This window comes from Lytechinus variegatus, chromosome 2 (assembly GCF_018143015.1).
Source record: "Lytechinus variegatus isolate NC3 chromosome 2, Lvar_3.0, whole genome shotgun sequence".
Classification (NCBI taxonomy): domain Eukaryota; kingdom Metazoa; phylum Echinodermata; class Echinoidea; order Temnopleuroida; family Toxopneustidae; genus Lytechinus; species Lytechinus variegatus.
In genome coordinates this window covers 56,801,005-56,819,309 of record NC_054741.1, presented here as the reverse complement: position 1 = coordinate 56,819,309, position 18,305 = coordinate 56,801,005, and the positions used below count along the sequence as shown (strand labels likewise).

At 37.5% G+C, this 18,305-nt stretch overlaps 1 protein-coding gene across 1 annotated transcript in view; it reads left to right on the top strand.

Annotated features, from left to right (window-relative positions):
- The window catches only part of LOC121406873 (P2X purinoceptor 4-like), a 142,831-nt gene that overhangs the window by 62,960 nt on the left and 61,566 nt on the right, over window positions 1–18,305 (top strand). The window contains exons 2-4 of the mRNA XM_041597743.1: window positions 6,262–6,439; window positions 6,965–7,075; window positions 7,734–7,809. Of these exons, the coding sequence (XP_041453677.1) occupies window positions 6,262–6,439; window positions 6,965–7,075; window positions 7,734–7,809 (365 nt within the window). The remainder of the gene's footprint in view (window positions 1–6,261; window positions 6,440–6,964; window positions 7,076–7,733; window positions 7,810–18,305) is intronic.

The following is an 18,305-nucleotide window of genomic DNA, read 5'->3' as shown; positions in this document are numbered from 1 at the left end:
TCAAACGCAAGTTATAAATCAGCTTCATCGACTAGGGCCCCATTACACAAACTTAGAGATTGATCGCTATCTTAAAAGAACAAATCTGATTGGCTCCTAGTACTGGACAAAATGCGCATATCACGATGATCTTGATAGGCCATAACTTTTGTGTTTCGGGGCCATTGGACAGAAATTTTACAAAGAAGGAGACCTATGTGGGTGAAAGAGAAAAGGCGGGCATATGACATTTTCTTGACTGACTTTCCGAGTTTTCAGTCTCAGAGTAATTTTTGGTTGCTGTTCAGGCAATCTCAATCTTATCTTCTACAAATCTTATCTTCGGCATACCTGAGTGGGATTTGAGTGGCCACTCCCCCCCCCCCCGAATGTTGATGACTCTTTTTGCTTGTCAAAAAATGATACCGGAAACTGAGGCGATGCGCCCCTAAATCGTGGGTTCTGTCAACAATGAATAAGACTCATCGCGTTTACTATTGGAAAAATAAAGAAATTGAAATTACAGTGTAAATGTGAGGGAGTAATAGGACATGGAATCAGGGGTGCTTCTATATCAGAAAAAATGGACGCAAGATATAATTGGTTGACGTGGGTGTAGGCCTAATCGTGACGAGTTTTCATCTGGCGTGTTCGATGGTCCTGCACTGGAAATTGTCCATATTGTTATAGCAACATAAGCGAAATGAGACGAAAAAAATGTTCTGTTCTGTCTTGAATTATTCGTACACACAGAAGGGGATCTGAAATTACGTACATTGTTTAGTTTACAATAAAGTTTCACATTAGGAATGTTCCTGAGATTCATTTACATTTTCTATGAATATGATGACATTGGATTTCATCCATTTCTGTATGCCTTTACTTTAAACAGTATGCCAGAAATACGGTATCTTTCATATGGTTTTCACTCTAGAGTAGACAAAATAATGTGATGCGTTTTCGAATCGTCTCAGGTAAAGTGTGCGAAGGTGTGAGATTTTAAGATTATTTCAAGTTGTCAAAGGACTACGCCCAATTGCATGTTTCTTAATCTTGTCTTCCATTTTCCTTGGGTAATCATGAGTACAGAACCAGTATAGGTATAAGAAGGATTTTGAACATCTTATAGAGAAGTAAGTAGCCAAGACGATTTTAAGGTTATTTTTATATTAAAAATAATAATGTAAGGTTTTGTGGTACTTCGTGTGAGTGATGGACAAGGCAACGAAACACATCTCCAGAGAATGTTGGATATAGAGGTAAATGGACAAAGTATGGTGAAATAGAGAGAGTGAGAGAGAAAGAGTGCAGGTGAGTATGTTTTGGAGGTGTGTATCTTGGTGTGTGTGTGAGAGAGAGAGAGAGAAGTAGAGACACAGAACAAGTAATGTATATTTTATTCGAAGAACAAAGGACAAATAGTAAAGTTTGGGTTCGAATACACCAAATTATTTTTTGTATCAAATAACTGCATTTATTTGAAGAAGAAAAAATATTAAGGGCCAACTATGGACTAAAAAAGTACCAGATAAAATATGTTGCGAAATAATCATGATGATAACGCATCGCTGTAGATAATTTAAAATCAAAATGATGCAATTGAAATGCATGCAGGAACAAATGTTGCCCACTGATGAGTTTAGAAACAGAATGAATACATAAAACAAAGTCCTACTTGATGCTGTGCATGCTGTATAACAAATCTAAAGAAACTTCTCTTTTGTAAGTCATGTTTTTATTTCGATCAAAACAAATATGGTCCCCCAGCGGCACTTAAACGTTCTGAATTATATCGTTCTCAATCGAACCGTGTTTCGAATATTCTACATCCACCGGTAATTGTAGATCAACTCGATATAAAGATTAATACAACATTTATCAGACCAATAAAATCATTATTAATGAGTAGACAGTTTTTAGGTTTTAAATCAGCGTTTGAATTGTGTTTTATTCATTACGACCGCCCCGGGTGCCGTTACGAGTTGATGTGTCTCCTAAAGTCTAACGGATGATACGAATGCGATGCTTGGCTCTCTCATGCAACTTCGAGGAAAATAAAATAAATGAGGATAAGTGAAAGAAAAAGAAGTGATCATGGATCGCCTTCCATAATGATTAACGATACAATGTATTTACTTTTTTAAACATTTTTTTCTAGTTTTGTTGGGTTCCCATGATTTTATCATGCAATATTTTTTTTTACTTGGGAATCCTGTCAGTATAACTGTCATAATTAATATTTACCTTACGTATTTTAATGAATAATTCACGAATGAATGAAACTGAAATGAAAGCCATACCATTTACGCAGTTTAAGATTGTCTAAACCATGTAATCCATCTGCTTGCCTTGGCGAAAACAAAAACCATGAGATAATTATTATGATAGAAATCGGGAAATATGGAATTAATGCTTGTTTTTATATTAATAGCTATGCATTATATATCTATTAATTAAAAGAAAAGCCTATTGATGATCACCATTCAATAAGAATTTCAGTTATAACTTCTTGCAAGATGGAAGCACGGTATTTCTTTTTGTAATGATATAATGTAAACAATGTTGGAAATAGCTCGGAAAATACCACCCATAATGCATCACTCACTTCATATGCAGACAAGTCTTGAAATGTTTTCTTTGAATAAGTTTTGAGAAACCACTACCGCGGAATACGCACATATAAGGCAGTAATGTTTTTCTTTTCAAACCAGCAGATTGTCTAGACGCATGCCGACAGACGCTATGAATACGTTTACTCCACCTAATTCTAGGTCTTCGCGGCTCTTTAGTCACGTCTTGAGATCGATGTTGTCTACTACTCCTTTGTTTACCCTTAAATGCCCCTGAGCGAGTCCATTACGATCTTCTAGATGTCAGCAAAACCTTTGGCAAACGTCATACACAGGTTTACAGGTGTCTCAAGGTGCCAGGACTCGTCCCCAAGTGAATATTTGATTTGCTCTGTTACGTCAGCGGTGTAGCCCTGGAAGTCGACCTTCAGTTCTATTCTCATCCAGCTCCTCGGTCCTTACTAATCCATCAATAATTAATAAAATTGACATTCAATATTTTACGTTAATTCGACCCCATCGTATCGCTTTAGAAATGTCAAGACGAGCTCGTGAATGACTTTGATCACAGAAGACGTCACTGTGGAGCAGAGGCGTCGATCCTGGGGGGGCAGGGGGGGCGATCGCCCCACCAATGAAAATATTGGGGGGGGGCAAACATGTCGTTTTGCCCCCCCAATAATTCCACTGATGTGTAAAAATAAAATAAGATTGTAATGTTACACAGAAATCAGCAAGCGAGATTGTGATACCAACTCGTTCTTTATTTAAAATTGTGCTCAAAATGTCCGCTTTTTAGATTGGAATATTAAAATTTTCAGCTCGCGCTTCGCGCTCGCATCATTTATGTAGCAAAAACCCATACTTTCCATGATTAAATAGGTGAATAGAATGTCCCGTTTTCAGTTCTAAACCTCAACAGAACTCCCGCTTCGATTTGCAATAATTTTTTGTTGGATATATATCTTGTTCTTTATCAAAAACGTCCATTAAACTGTCTTTTTTCAGATCGAAATATCAAAATTTTCAGCTCGCGCTTAACGCTCGCATCTATTGTTCTTTTAGATACCCGTCTTAATCATTGGTACCAAAAATGCTTCGAATATCAAGCTTTCAGGGCTCGCTCTCGGCACTCGCATTATCTGTGTAGTGAGATATACATGTATCTATCCTCCTCATGAGTTACAACAAACAGTCCTAAACAAGTACCTTTTTCCTGTTTTCATGTCAGTATATTAAAAAATTTCAGCTCGCGCTTCGCGCTCGCATTAATTTGCTGGTGAGATATGTGTCTCTATCTCACACACACACACACACATATATATATGTGTGTGCATGTGTGTGTGTGTGAGTTTGTTTGTTTTGCCTTTGGAAAGTTGATTCAGGATTTTGCCCCCCCAATCTGAAAAATGGATCGACGCCCCTGCTGTGGAGACTGAAGGTGTTCAATGACACGAAAGAGAGAGCTTTGTTTAATGATAGCACAGTCGGTGATACAGCAACATTCAAGCACCAATCCCTTCCCTGTTTACTGATAGTTATATATTACTAGGCTTTGATTAAATGTGCCCATCATGTTGTCGGGTTTGAAAAATGATTCGGTCGTTTATCATGAACTTGGCGAAATAACTCTTTGCACAATCAGCGCATTAATAACAAGAAATAACAATTAATATGATTTATTCACCTCAAAACACCTTGTTACAAAAATATGTGATAATGAAAGGGTCCATATTGTCTAGACTTGAGGAGTAGTGATGGCACATAAGAATAAGTGACAGTATATCAAATACCTACCAGTTTCAAGCCATTGGTGTAAGGGGGGGGGGCTGTTTTGGTGATGATACAAATAAAACTTTGTATCATAAATCACATCTCAAAAGACTATATATGTCAACTGAGATTGAAAATGTATCTTTTTGAGCAATCACATTGTATAGTACTTTCCTTGGGATCAATATCGACCATAATATTTAACACCTTCTAAACTCAGGCTTCTTTTCGTAATCCCTCAACACCCCTGCTAATCACCCCCCCCCCCTCCCGTTCCAAGAAATCCTTGCTTGACATCTTGTACTTATGCTTAATATCCATTTTCTGACGGAGGATGAGACGAGGTAGATAATGTTGTTCGTAAGAACTAGATGATGTTGGTTTCATGTCCGTGTCCACGCCTGTCAATGAATCACTCCCCCATGGGATTTGTACCGTATTTGACACGTAATTAAGTTCTTATTACATGGTGGCCACAGTGGCACGTAAACCCCATATGCAAAACACGCTGTTAGGCACCGAGGGGTCACTGTACCGTTGATTATTTAATCGCTTGCTTTACAGAAAAATTGCTGTTGCTACCATCTTAAAGGTCTACCAGGATACCAGGATGATGGTTTTTCAACAGCCATGATCGAGCGAAGACGTAAACATGTTCACAAAAACCCTCCTCGATTTGTTGTGTTTGAAATGTTCAAGGACTTCTCCTTGGAATGTTTTCAAGGTTCGGATTGAACATCTTAACAACTGGGAATCGTGGCTTGCGCCTGTAGCGTAGTCCAGTGGAAAGGGAAGTTTAAAATTGATGAGGATGTCCTTGGCTCGATCACAGAAGCGTCACGTGTTTTTGGTCCCATATGAAAATATACACACGCATGCATGTGCACTAAACATGCCGGGCACGATGCAAGGCGGGGAGACAGACTTTCGTCATTTTATTTTTGCACTAACTTGCTCCTAATCACTTTTCTTATGTGAAATTCCACATTTTCTTCATTACACAATGCATATTTCAGCGTACCAATCTAATTGATAATTCAATTGTTATAATATCCATCGCGATACGATGGCACTTAACGTGAACAAATCTCATCAGTTAGACCTTTTAGTATCCGTTCCGGTCAGAGATGATCACTCTGTTGAAGTTTAATCGTAATAAGCAGGTGATTCATCTCCGTTGGTATATAAAAAAATTATTTCCAGCATTAATTCAACCAGTGTAGGTCTTACATGTAGGGTCACTGGACACGAAGTAAGATTATCAGAGCGTAATCGATGTCGACCTCATCAGGTCGCCATCTTTCAATGACTGTGCGTCTTTTCCTCTCTTTCAAACAGGTGATTACAATAACCTTACGGATGATATTCATCCGTGAAGGTGTCGTCGAAAGGCGGTCTTTCTCGTTTCCTCAAAGTGTGAAAATGGCTTCTCGGCGTTGGCCCCTCTTATTAAAAAGGCACTGACATTGTAGGCTGCCTCAATGGCTGAGTAGAAGCATCTCCTTTCAAAGTTTTCTGGAAATGTCCTTTCTACTTACCATGCTTTTAAAAAAAGCTCCTTTGAGCAATCAAATTGAAACTTTGAGCAATCTCCGAAAAAGTTTAGTCCCGACTTTCGATGAATGATTATTTGAAAAATGATTAAATTATGGGAGCCCCTTCAATGACTGTACTCTTACCCGAATGTTCGGAATGCGAGCAAAAACCCTGTGCAATTATTAATCAGTCACGGGACTGAGAGCCTTGTATCCACCTAGGTATACTCTGTGATAAGGGTCGAAGCCTATATACAAATCGATGACATTGGTGTAGAACTCAGTTTCGAGCCAGTCTGGCAACATGACTATGTAGTCATAAAGCTTCCTTCTGGCTTCAAGCATTATTTTCTCTTGTTTTTTTTTAAATAACATCTCATTTGTTGTTTATGTTGTTTCTGCAGGTACGTGATAATTTGGCAAAAGGGCTACCAAAGCACAGATAACGTTGAGGGTTCAGCCACATCGAAACTAAAAGGAGTTGCTTACACAAATATATCCAATTCTTCAGACCTCAGGACACCGTTTCCAGAGAGATACAATAGAGTGTGGGACGTCTCAGATTACGTCATACCTGCACAGGTATAGTTGATCATTCATAATAATTTTCCAACAAAAATATAAATATATCGGAAAGACGTGTTACTGAAGTCATAACATCATCATACCATCACAATTTTACTCGGGGTTATATTATTTTGATGACAGTGATGCCCTGTAAGTTCAATAACTTTCGGACACAAACATCTATTTAGATTGTTTCTTTGCATTTTTTTAAGGGAAGGGTAACTTTGCTCGTTAAATTGGTTATAGTAATTGATAACTTATAATGCCACATTATTATAACTTACTGCTAGATGAAATATGTATCATCATGACTATCTGAAAATCATTGCGTTCAAAACAGGTGCTACATTATCTGTTACTAACTAATGCTTGATAGGGCAGTGACATACCTTTTAAAATTTGTACATAAACTTCAATATTTTATTCTTCATGCCTTCTTAACTTCATATACAGTATATTTATCCTGATTCCTTTTTAATTTTTTACGTATCTAACATAATGTTAAACTTATTGAATTAATGATTCAACCTCATAATTTAGTATTCTATTTTGACACATTTTTTGGTCCATGTCCTCACAGCAAACAAACGGGTTTTTCGTCATGACAAATATGGTCTTATCGCCAATGCAATCAAGGGATCATGTCCAGAGGTATGTACTACTTTTTTCTTGTGTCTTTTGTTTAATATATTCAGTCTTTTCTGCGTGGTGGTTCTCCGTTTTTACAAGTCTAATCTATTCTAAACTCATACTTTCTTCATAATCTCTCTGTCTTTCAATCTCGCGTTCATTTCATGTCATTTGAATTCATAATGACTGCAAGCGTTATGACTGTCATTTGAATAGCTCTTTTAATTGTATGCCAATATTGTTGTTTCGCCGGAAGCAAAATATATATATATATATATATATATATAAATCCTGTGTAAAGAGATCATGAAGTGGTTTCGGTGGTTTTTAGCATACTTTATGATTATACATCTACATTGAGCATATTCATGGAAGGAAATATTCAATTTATTAAAAAAGAGAATGAGAAACAGAATGGTAGCATGCATTGTTAAACGTCATGATACTGAAATCTTCAAGGGTAATTAAAGAGTCATATTTGTACCTTTAAAAAATGATGTTGATGAAACTTCTACCTCATTTTATTTTCTTTCACCCCTTATGCTATTTTCTTTTTCTCTATCTGTTCCCCAACACCCTTTCCCTATCGCTCTGATCATTACCCCCCCCCCCTCTCCCTCTCTCTCCCTTTTTCTCTTTCTTTCTCTGTTTCTCTCCCTCCCTCTCATCTTGAATGCAGGATCCCGATATTGATAGGGATACATGCACGTCTGATGATGAATGTACACCAGACGAGGGTATCATAACAGGAAATGGTAAGTTATATTTTCTTTTTTCAACAGCGATGAAGCTGGGGCTTCTCCTCCTGCATTCATACTATCGTATCACATTACTCATGATGAATAAATAATAGACGCTGATAGATAGTAAGGGATATTGAACGGACGGATATGAAAAGACGGGGAATGAAATAACAAAGGTTATGAATGAGCGCGAGATAGCGATGAAGACAGAATCGAAAGAGGAATACCAGATTTTATTGATTCCGCATTTAGAAATATAATAAACAAATTTAAAAGTTTAATCAATCAATATACTCGTAGCTGAAATACCAAGGAACAAAATTAGCCCCAAGAGGATTAAATTAGTTCCAATTTAAACAAGAAAATCAGCACTCGTAGTGCAGTCACTATACAAGCACTGTAAGTGCTAACTTAGCACTTCATATTTTACAGTGTGTCTGGGAATAAGTAAAATACTGTAGTTTTAACATTAAAGTATTTGGAAAGAGCACAGGACACATAAAAAAGCACAAGGAAATGAACAACATATTGATTTTCTGGCTTCCCCTAGTTTTAGAACATAGGCCATAGCCCAAGCCTCAACGCACAAGCCGTGGGGGTTTCATATCTTCATTAGATTGAGTTCATCTGATGTAATGCTGACTCCATATATAATTGATCATTATTATTCATGTTGAGCTGAAAACTCCGAAAAAGTTGTGGTGTCTAAATTACACCATCGTTGTTGTGCATGCAAGGGCGTGGCAAGTACTACACCCAACCTTTAACATTTATGGTGTTGCTTCAGCACCAACGGTGTTGATATATCACCTTTGGTTATAATAAGCGACCTTTGTTCAGGTTCATCTGGGGTCATGCTTTTTTGCTATTACACACTGGTGTTTTTCTCAGTACCTTACTATATAAAGAGTGCCCGACCTAAGACATCGCCATGACGGATGCGGTCCATGGTATTTTGCGCAGCTCCTCCCTTCCTTTCCCATCCGCCGTATTGAACCTCAACCGTGCAGAAATCGACTGTTTCAGCTACATCCTTGGCTGCAGCTAGGGTGAAAAGGCTTAATTACAGGGGAGAACAAGGACAGGTGCCTCCCCTCCCACCTTGACCAGACAACTTGTGACCAGTTTCGTAACCATATGCTTGACATATTTATTTAACAATTTGATACAGACGGCGTGAAAATTGCTCGGAGGGGACGAATATAAGACTCGGTCAAACCATCACCGAGCGAAAATGGAATCGTGAATAAATTCACTGATATTTTAACAACTGGACACTTCACATATAGTGGAAGCGTTTCACGAAGTGTATTGTCAGAGATTTTCACCGACGGATGTTATAAGCTACTGAAATCCTTCCATTTGATTGGCTGAGAGAAAATTAGTCGGTGAAAAATCTCTAACAGTACTCTTCATGAAAAACTGCTCTGGTCTTGATAGGAATTGTTATAAAGAGAGAGAAAAGTGATGCCGTCTTTCTTTCAAGCCGTTTAATGTATTTATTCCAGGTGCTAAGTTTTAAAACAAAGGGGCTGGAATAGCACCTGTTGCTCGGTGCGGAGTAAAATCAATGAAAGCTGTGTGTTTAAACGCCTGAGGTAAGAGCTAATCGAACAAGCGGAATTTATTATGTGTATCCTTACATTGGGCACGCTTCGAGAGTAAAGAGATGTTGTTATTTTTTGCAAATTATTTTGTTCGAGGCAGCGCAAGGTGACTAGTTGCTTAAAATGTCTCCTGTTAAGTTAAGGTTTTCGACACAAAAAATAAAAGATTTTTCATGATTCATGGAATTTGATTTTTGTGATAAAATAGAAACTCATTTTCATTGTCGCCAAGATCTTTTCATCTACATTAAGAAAAGAAATTATCTCCATCTGTGTATCGAATATAGAATCATCTTTAGAAGATTGAATTATAAACGGCCTATATGATATACAGCCATAAAGAAGATTAAATCAAGGTCGCGATATGAATGAGGCCATCTTACCAAATCTGACTCCATTGCTCTTAGATTTTTATTTTTTGGTTGTTGTTATTTTGCTAATATGGAAAAGGAATGGTTCTTGGAAACAGATTGTTACCAGATAATTAGGTTTATCTGTCTATCAACGGAAAAGGAATATTCGTTCTCCACTAGCACAGGTAACTTGAATGAATGAATGTAAAGCGAAAATCTTGGCTACAAAAATTCCTTCGCAGAGGATTTTGTTAACCTAGGGGAACACCAAGCGAAACACAGATTGTATAACACGTCATGTTCATGTCGGAGAAACGTGAGGAGATTGTGGGGAAAGGTGAAGGAACGTTAAAGATGGCAAGAAAAACAGAAAGGAAGGTGAAGGGACGGAAGGTGGGAAATGGAGGTGGATATAGGGACATGCGAGTTTGAGAAGAGGTATGATTGAAAAGAAAATATGAAAAGACTCGGAGAGGGAGGGAACATAGACTTGTAGTAACATGTGGCGAGAATTCAAAGAACCACGTGTCAAGGCCGTTTTAACACTCGTAATAACCCCCACTCTAAAGCGATACCGAAGACTGAATATCGATCGCTCGATATCCCGCCAGACGATACGTCTGTTTTGGGCATACCCTGTCTTTTCTTTATCGCTCAATATAGTTTTACATTGCGATGTGCTCTTTTCACGCATACATCCTGAAGGTAATTTCAAGATCAAAGAAGGAAATGCAGGACATTGCATGCATGTTAAACGGGTCCAAAAGCTAGCAGACTATTCGATACGATCACATTGTTTCGAAGAGTTTCTAGCTGCTTAGGACTATTGATTCAGTATTTTAAGCATGTTTTCTCCACAATTCACAGCACGGGATTTTTGGATCACATGTCTTAGGGCCTTTTCACACGTGAATCTTGAATCATCATTGTAGTAATGATTGCATTTCGTCTTTAGAATCATCGGGCCTTTCACACGCTCACTCGAAAACTGATTTAAACTCGAATTCCCGAGAATCCCCAGTATGTGTCCTTGGTGACTTGTCAATCAAAGCACTTCATCACAAGTACACTCTACGATGAGTATATGACACTTATCTACGGAAGTGTTTGAAAGGTCACGTAAGCTCCGCCCCAAAACATGTTTTGAAGGCCAAGCCTTTCACACGCAAAATTCGTACCGTAATTTGAGTGAAGCTTAAGTATAATTCACCTCCAGAGTAGAATTTGAATTCGTGATTGTGATTACCGTTCGTGATTCTAATCATGTTCTAGTTTGTTTTTACACGTGGTAAATATTCCTTATTAGCCTTATTTTCACTTGAATAATCACTCAAATTACGATTTTTACCGTGTGAAAGGGCGGCTGGTTTGGCATAAGTTTGAACTTACAGACGCATAAATTTGCAATTCGAATATGCAGAGCAGTATGTAACGGTCGATCGTAATCGATGATTTAACATGTAGAAACGAGCAAAATGAGACAGTAGTATATAAGCCGATGAAAATGCAGTGACCACGTTGTTTCCTTGTCTACTATTAGCTTGTTTGAACGTTTTTTGGGTATAATTAAATCACTTGTGCAGAAAATCACATGTAAACGTGATAAACGTGAACAGTAAATATAATTAGCGATCCCAGTAGACAATACGGATTGCTGACAAGTAAAAATGGCAATAGGATTAGGTATGTTGTTTACATTGATAATTTCACTGGGGTCATTCAAGACTCTTGTAGAACGTGTAGAATTGGACTAATCAAGGAAAAAGCAAAATGTTCTTATTAACGATTGGTTTGGACTTTTCTGGAAGGTTAGAAATTTTTATATATGTAAAAGGCAGGGAGATTATTCAATGATATCATAACTCAAATTTCAGATCCTAGAATATAAAAGGCTGGGAGATCATTCGATGGTATCAGAACTCAGAACTTCAGATTCTAGAATATCTATTCGTCTAGAGTTTATCTCTATGTGGAATACAACATTAACTTCTTTGGTATTATTTTCATATCTAAATACCTATTTGCAACTATTTAAGAGAGTTATTCTCAATTTTCATCAAGATCATCAATCTGTTCTAGAAAACATTTTTCAAACCATGGATTGCTGAAATTAAGTGTTTATCGTCATCGACTTTGTATTCAAGGACATTTTAGCTCAGACTGTGATCGCCCAACGCAATTCATCACAAATTTCATCATCGCCAGCATCGTGCACTTTAACTTAAGGAGATATTACACGCCCATTTGTACATTTATTGGATTAATAGCAGAACTGTCTCTTCAACCCACTGAGGGATATGTAAGACAATTTGTATATTTGTTAACATTTTTTCACATTTTATAGTACCGGTAATAAAGAAATTCAATAGGTTAATTTAATTTGTTATTCGTTGACGTAAATGATATCGTAACAAATAAAATTGCATTTTATTCAAAACTTTCTCTCTTTAAATCAGCTTCTTTCCAGTGATGAGACGAACTATCATTTGAAGTATCGTTCCTTTCATAAGTATCGATCTATGCTCGCTCAAACTCGGTTGCTCGTATATTAATGTTAATCAATCTATTTGACGAAGCACGGGCGGTTAACCGAACAGCTTTGCTTGAAAACGGCTACGGGAGTCAAGTTTCGCGATATAACGAGACACTGCTGGATCGGTTGAAATGAGAACGGCGCCGATTTGGGGAATAGTAGAATCGTCGGGAGGAGCAAACCCAATAAGAAGATTAATGCTTTAAAATATATCAGTTTCATGATCTTTCCCAACTTGTAGGTTGGAAGTGAGTGGAATTTGCGACCTCTTGGGAACATGCTGTTGAATTGAATTCTAACATTTCAATTTTGAAGCGAAGTTTTTGTTTATGAACGCTCTGCATGCGGATATTTCGCGCTTATGAGACGATACGGTCCTTGGTCATGTTGACAGGCGATGACTAGTGATCTATCACAATGATGCATTCTATTTTGATTTGACTGAAAACTGTCTCCGATGCAATCATTAGAAAGAAAAGAAAATATAGAGTCCTATGAGCTCACTGTTTATGATTCAACAAACTTTGGGTGAGTAAAAGGACTTGTGAGATGCTTTATTTTTTAATAAAGTCTGTGTAATTCGATAGTTATCATGGCAACAGACCATTATGCTTCTCAACCAGACACTCAAATCCAAGAATAATTATCAGACGATGTTTGTTGATGAAACGCTGTCTGGACATTTGTTGTTTCAACAACAACATCACGAATATCGCAGTGAGGACTATTTCTCACCAATGAGTTTGTGTGTTCGTATAGGCACTGTAGAAGTTTTATCCTGACCTTCTAACTGTTCACACAATGTGGGGCCTTCTAGAAATTGATCGCAGACTCAAAACAAAACGACTACAAACAAGGAACTAAACAACTGACAGCTCAGATATAATATTCCCTTCCTGAAATCAACTTCTGCCGATTTCCATCTAAGCTTCGATGACGTCGTATACGCATCATTGTCACTTAAATGAAGACCGCGTCGTCATATTGAATTTAAAGTGGACGCGGAATTAAAGATGGCTGGTGACTGTGATTTAATTTGGCTCTCATTTAAGGTTAAAGCTCGGCCTTTCAGGTTCAATTTCTGAGCGTTAGGCAAGTTAACGGCTTGATTGCTTCATTTTCTTCATTATGGGTGGGACACCCTCTCTTGGTGTTTGCCCTGTAAAGTGAACTTCGACTTCCGACTTCTCTCCCACAAACTTATCTCATTTAGCTAGAATCCACTTCGTGATCCCATTTGATTCCCTGTCTGTTTTTCATCCTCTCTTTTGCGTTCCACTCTTCAATCCTATTTTCTCCTTTGAAATCAATACATTATCATGATTATAACCATCGCCGTCATCGTTCTCTTTGTTCTCATTATCATCATCATTACCATCACCACCACCATTATCATCATCAACAACAAGGACAAAATCATCAAAGCCATTATCATCGTCTCAACCATCACTTACCGCCATCTCAATCACAACCATCATCGTCATCATTGTCATCATAGTCCTGTTAATCATAAGTTATCATTTTGGGGTTAATTACCTCAACTTACTTTCTCAGCTTCTTTGTCCGTCCCTTTTATTTCCATTTTCTCTCCCTTACATCCTACTTAGTTTTCGAATCCACAAATTTTGGGCCTGAACTGCAAAAAATAGCACTCGGTTCCTCAGATAAATACTGTATGTTTTTATATTATGTTACTGAACTATTTACAAATATAGCCCACAAATATGCGACAAAAGGCTCATACATTTCTTCGTAAATGCCAAATTTTCCTATTTCTGATGAAGTAACAATTGGACCACATTTCAAGCAAAAAAAAAATTGTTTCATTTAATAAAAGTTTACTGAACATGCTGAATGACCTTTCTATGTAAACTCATTTGATAATCATCATTTTTTAGAGTGTATAATATAAAGAAATATTCCGATTACAGTTTTCGTTTAGATCACAAAAATTACTTATCCCGAGAGTATAAAAACCTATAGGTCAAATTCAATTGATCATGACAGATTTCACCCCGATGTTTGAAGTCTTTATATTTGGAAATGCATTTATGTAGCTATACAATCTTCATATATTGAACCTAGAACAGACAACATGGAACAGAACATGGAAATCATAAGACCTATCTATATTCCGGCCTGTTCGTTTGATTAATTATTCTTCTAAACATGCTGAAGAAGCCATATAGTCATAACAGAGGAGTCTTTATGGCGGTAGCATGTGTTCATTTGTTTTATAATTAGCTGTGTTTATTTTACCGTCGAGCAAACATCAGTCTCTATCAAGGGCAATCCTCCAGATATTCCTCCTACTCCTCCTTCTCCCCTTCATCAAGTAAAACAGCAATTGCTTAAAATGTACGGGATCTAATCCTGATAACAGTTTAATTGCCTAATAGGTGGTTAAGAAGAAATACAGTGACACATTAGTGTCTACCCATGTCGAGAATCAAGGCTTTATTTCATATTTACATGGTCTACTCGCAAACACTTGATTTAATTCTCAGATAGTGTTATAGCACATGGGCCAACTATTTTGGTCTGCAGTGATTTAGTCTAATTGCCGTTCACTCGGTCTAGTAACTACTAAGTCTTAGACCTAGTAATGATGATTAATGTCTTACGAAAGGGTACTAGCGCATCAAAAGGGAATCGAACCCGGGTCACCGGAATCCGAACCCCTTGCTCTACCGACTGAGCTATACAAAATTATGTTGCACTATCAGGCGTCAATGTCCATGCGTCTAGCATTACAAATATCCATATCCAATGAGGCCTCTCTCAAACAAGAAGGCTTAAGTATCATAATGAAGATTTAAGCATCGCTGTATGATAATCAGAACCTCATTACTATGTAAGGGTATATTGATGATAAAGAGAGATCTATTACCGCTGATATTCAAAATCGCCTCGATGTGGATCGCACAGTGTGAATTGAGGTTAAGTCCTCTGTATTTTATCGTATATGTCCAATCATAATTCATATGTCTGTGTGGTGTCTCAAGGGGCTCCTATGTCCGCTATGTCTGATTCTAGTTTGTCTCCTCCAAGGCGACGTGATGTTTATTTTCTAATCATACCACGTAGGGTTCATGTATGTTCTGTATAATGTGCATACACATGGTCATTTCTCCCCGGAATTCCTTTTAACATTCATATCACGCACATAAGCAAGGGTGTGTGGATTGAATGGGGTTTCAAACGCCCCTTTATTTATTTTTCCTCAACAAAAATAGATGATTCCAGACCCTTTGACGAAAAAATATTTAATTTGGTACTTTCCGTAATATTTCAAAGCCAAATATTGTGCATTGTAAACGAGTTTGACCTCAATATTTCTTCTACTCCCCCCGAAAAAATAGATGTTTTGAAATATTTATATGATTTCATCCAATAATTATTCCGTAGATTTTTAGTTGCAGAGTTCTGAAGATCACTGATATCAACTAGGTAACGAAACTGATTCCTCAACTGTTTAGTCTGATAAAAAAAATAATCGAAAGAATGCTTTGATATAACTAAAATATATTTATTCATTCTATTGATGTTGGTATGTTGGTACACGTTTCTGCTTTTGACATGTTTTTTAATAATGCCTTTGAGCCCTCAGAACAATCACATAACTATTGATATCGAAGAGCGTGTACGAGCATAATAATGTTGATATTTACCTATTCTGTTTGATGTGTGAATTAAAGAGACATAGGTGTGCTGTCGGTGTTTCTTAAGCATAATCACCAGGGGGGCCTCTCATATAGTAAATTCCTTCTAATATTCATAGTATTTTCATGTGTTCTCCTATAACGGATTGGCCAGCAGATAATGGGTATATAAAACAGTAATCATGATGATCGCTCATGAAAAATTCAGTTCATATAGAAGGATAATCAGTCTTTGACAGTACACTGGGGTCCAAACTAGGATCATATTCACACATTGGGCATTTACTCACCTTTCAGTCCGTAGATGACATTTCCAAACTGAATTTAAGCCATGATGATCGAGTGATGATATTGGAAATCAAACGTTAGGACCCTTTGAAATTTTATTTTTATTCCGAGTATTGTTTCCTTCAATTTAACTCATCTATATAAAACTGTGAAATGAAGCGAAATTTTAAAATGTCATAACTTTCTTATCTTACATCCGATTTTGATGAAATTTTCAATGTTATACTTGTTGAATTTTTCTCCTTTTATTCATTTCAAGTTTTTGTTGGGGTGGACTTGTCCTTTAACTTTACAAAAATATAACAATAATTACGAAAATAATTCATAAAACGAATCCAATTTGCAAGCACACAACCATATCATAATCAAAGCAAGCATTCAATAAAAACCTTTCCAAATGATCACAGCTTTGTATAAACATAAACCTATATTTGCCTTAATTGTAGCAGAAAGGGACGATCTATTCAATGGTTATGTCTAGTGTAGCTTAGTGAATTAATACCATGAGGGATTAGGTTTTGGAGAACTCGGAGGTGGCGGTATATAAAGGCAATGTACTCTACCGTGTCTTGGTTGGCAGCGGGGTGTGGAGATGCTTTTGAGTCCCAAAACTTATAGGCGCCAAGGATGGGGGCGGGCTTGTAAGATAATACAGATGCATATAAGCCCGATTAGTAAAGATATTATGGACTATAAAGTCGGTAGAAAATACATATGAGACATGTTTGAAATATCCCCTCCCCCTGAATCCTTGACGCCTTAATGGGCATCAAAAGCATTTCCACACCCCACTGAGCACCAATAGAGATGATCATGATCATGATGATGATAGAGTTCATTGCCTTTACTACCTCCTCCTCTTCAAAAACCTAAACCCTCACTGTATTTTTTTTACTTAACTCTACTTGAGAAAACCATATCAACATAACCAATTCCTCCCCCTCCTCCTGCCAAGGTAACTTGCAAACATTGTTATGATTTCCACTTTCCGTTATACTTCATTTTGGTTTCAGCTCTTATGACGGTTTTCTATAATTTCCATTTGTAATTGTGTTACAATGCTGCATGTGTTCACTTGGTTATGGTTTAGTTTAATGCTATGTCCCGGATAGTGTCTTCACGATAACAGAATATCTAATCATACACTCATAGAAATTTTGTGAACATAGCTATGTTTTTTACTGTCAGGGGGGAGTCCCCATTCACTTTGCCTGCATTTATGAAGGTGATTTCCTCAGATCATAAAAAATGATAAATAACCCAGTGATATTTTTAATCATTTCACACAAAAGAGTCATTTTAACAGTTTTTTTTTTTTGGGGGGGGCTTCATCAAACAAGTAAGGGAATTCTCGAATGAAAGATGGAAAAGACGCAATAGAATGGTGGGTTCATAATTATGAAGTCGCAAGGAGCATGCTTACTGATTTAAACATCGCGAACTGAGCATGCGCAGATGGATTTCAATCCGAATCCTCTGTCCTCTTCTCCTGCCGTCGTGCTTTTGAAGGCTCCCTATTATGACGTCACAGGTCCGCAACTTCCGTGTTTGCGAGAAGAAGACCGTTTCATTACTTCTGTCTCCCGCAGGAATTTAGGCTGAGCTCAACCAAGAGACAGGAGAAAGAGTAAATAGAAGACGATATGGCGCTTTCCCGACTAGAACAATGTCAACATGGCCGAAGTGCGTGTTTTCTGTCTAAACCTTGTTAATACACTTTTGAGAGCACGGAGAGGGAAAAACCTGAGACGGGTAGCTTACCTATCTTAAGGAGCTGAATTAGTTGATAGCTACATCACAAGTCATCTCATCTTCCACCCGCTGGGGTTGGTTGATCTTGTGTATTACGCGGCTTTGCGTGGTGCTGAATCGCTTAAGGCTCGTGTACAAAGTCACGTGGTACTTCTCAATGCATGTGGTCTTTAAAAGTAGCCATCTTGTATCTTCATGTGGATCTTCACTGTAAGGTAGAAGATGCATAACGTTCGGGGGATCGGGTTACTCGTGATACATCACGGCAAACAAGTTACCTACATAATAATCCCTATTGAAATGGCAGTTGATC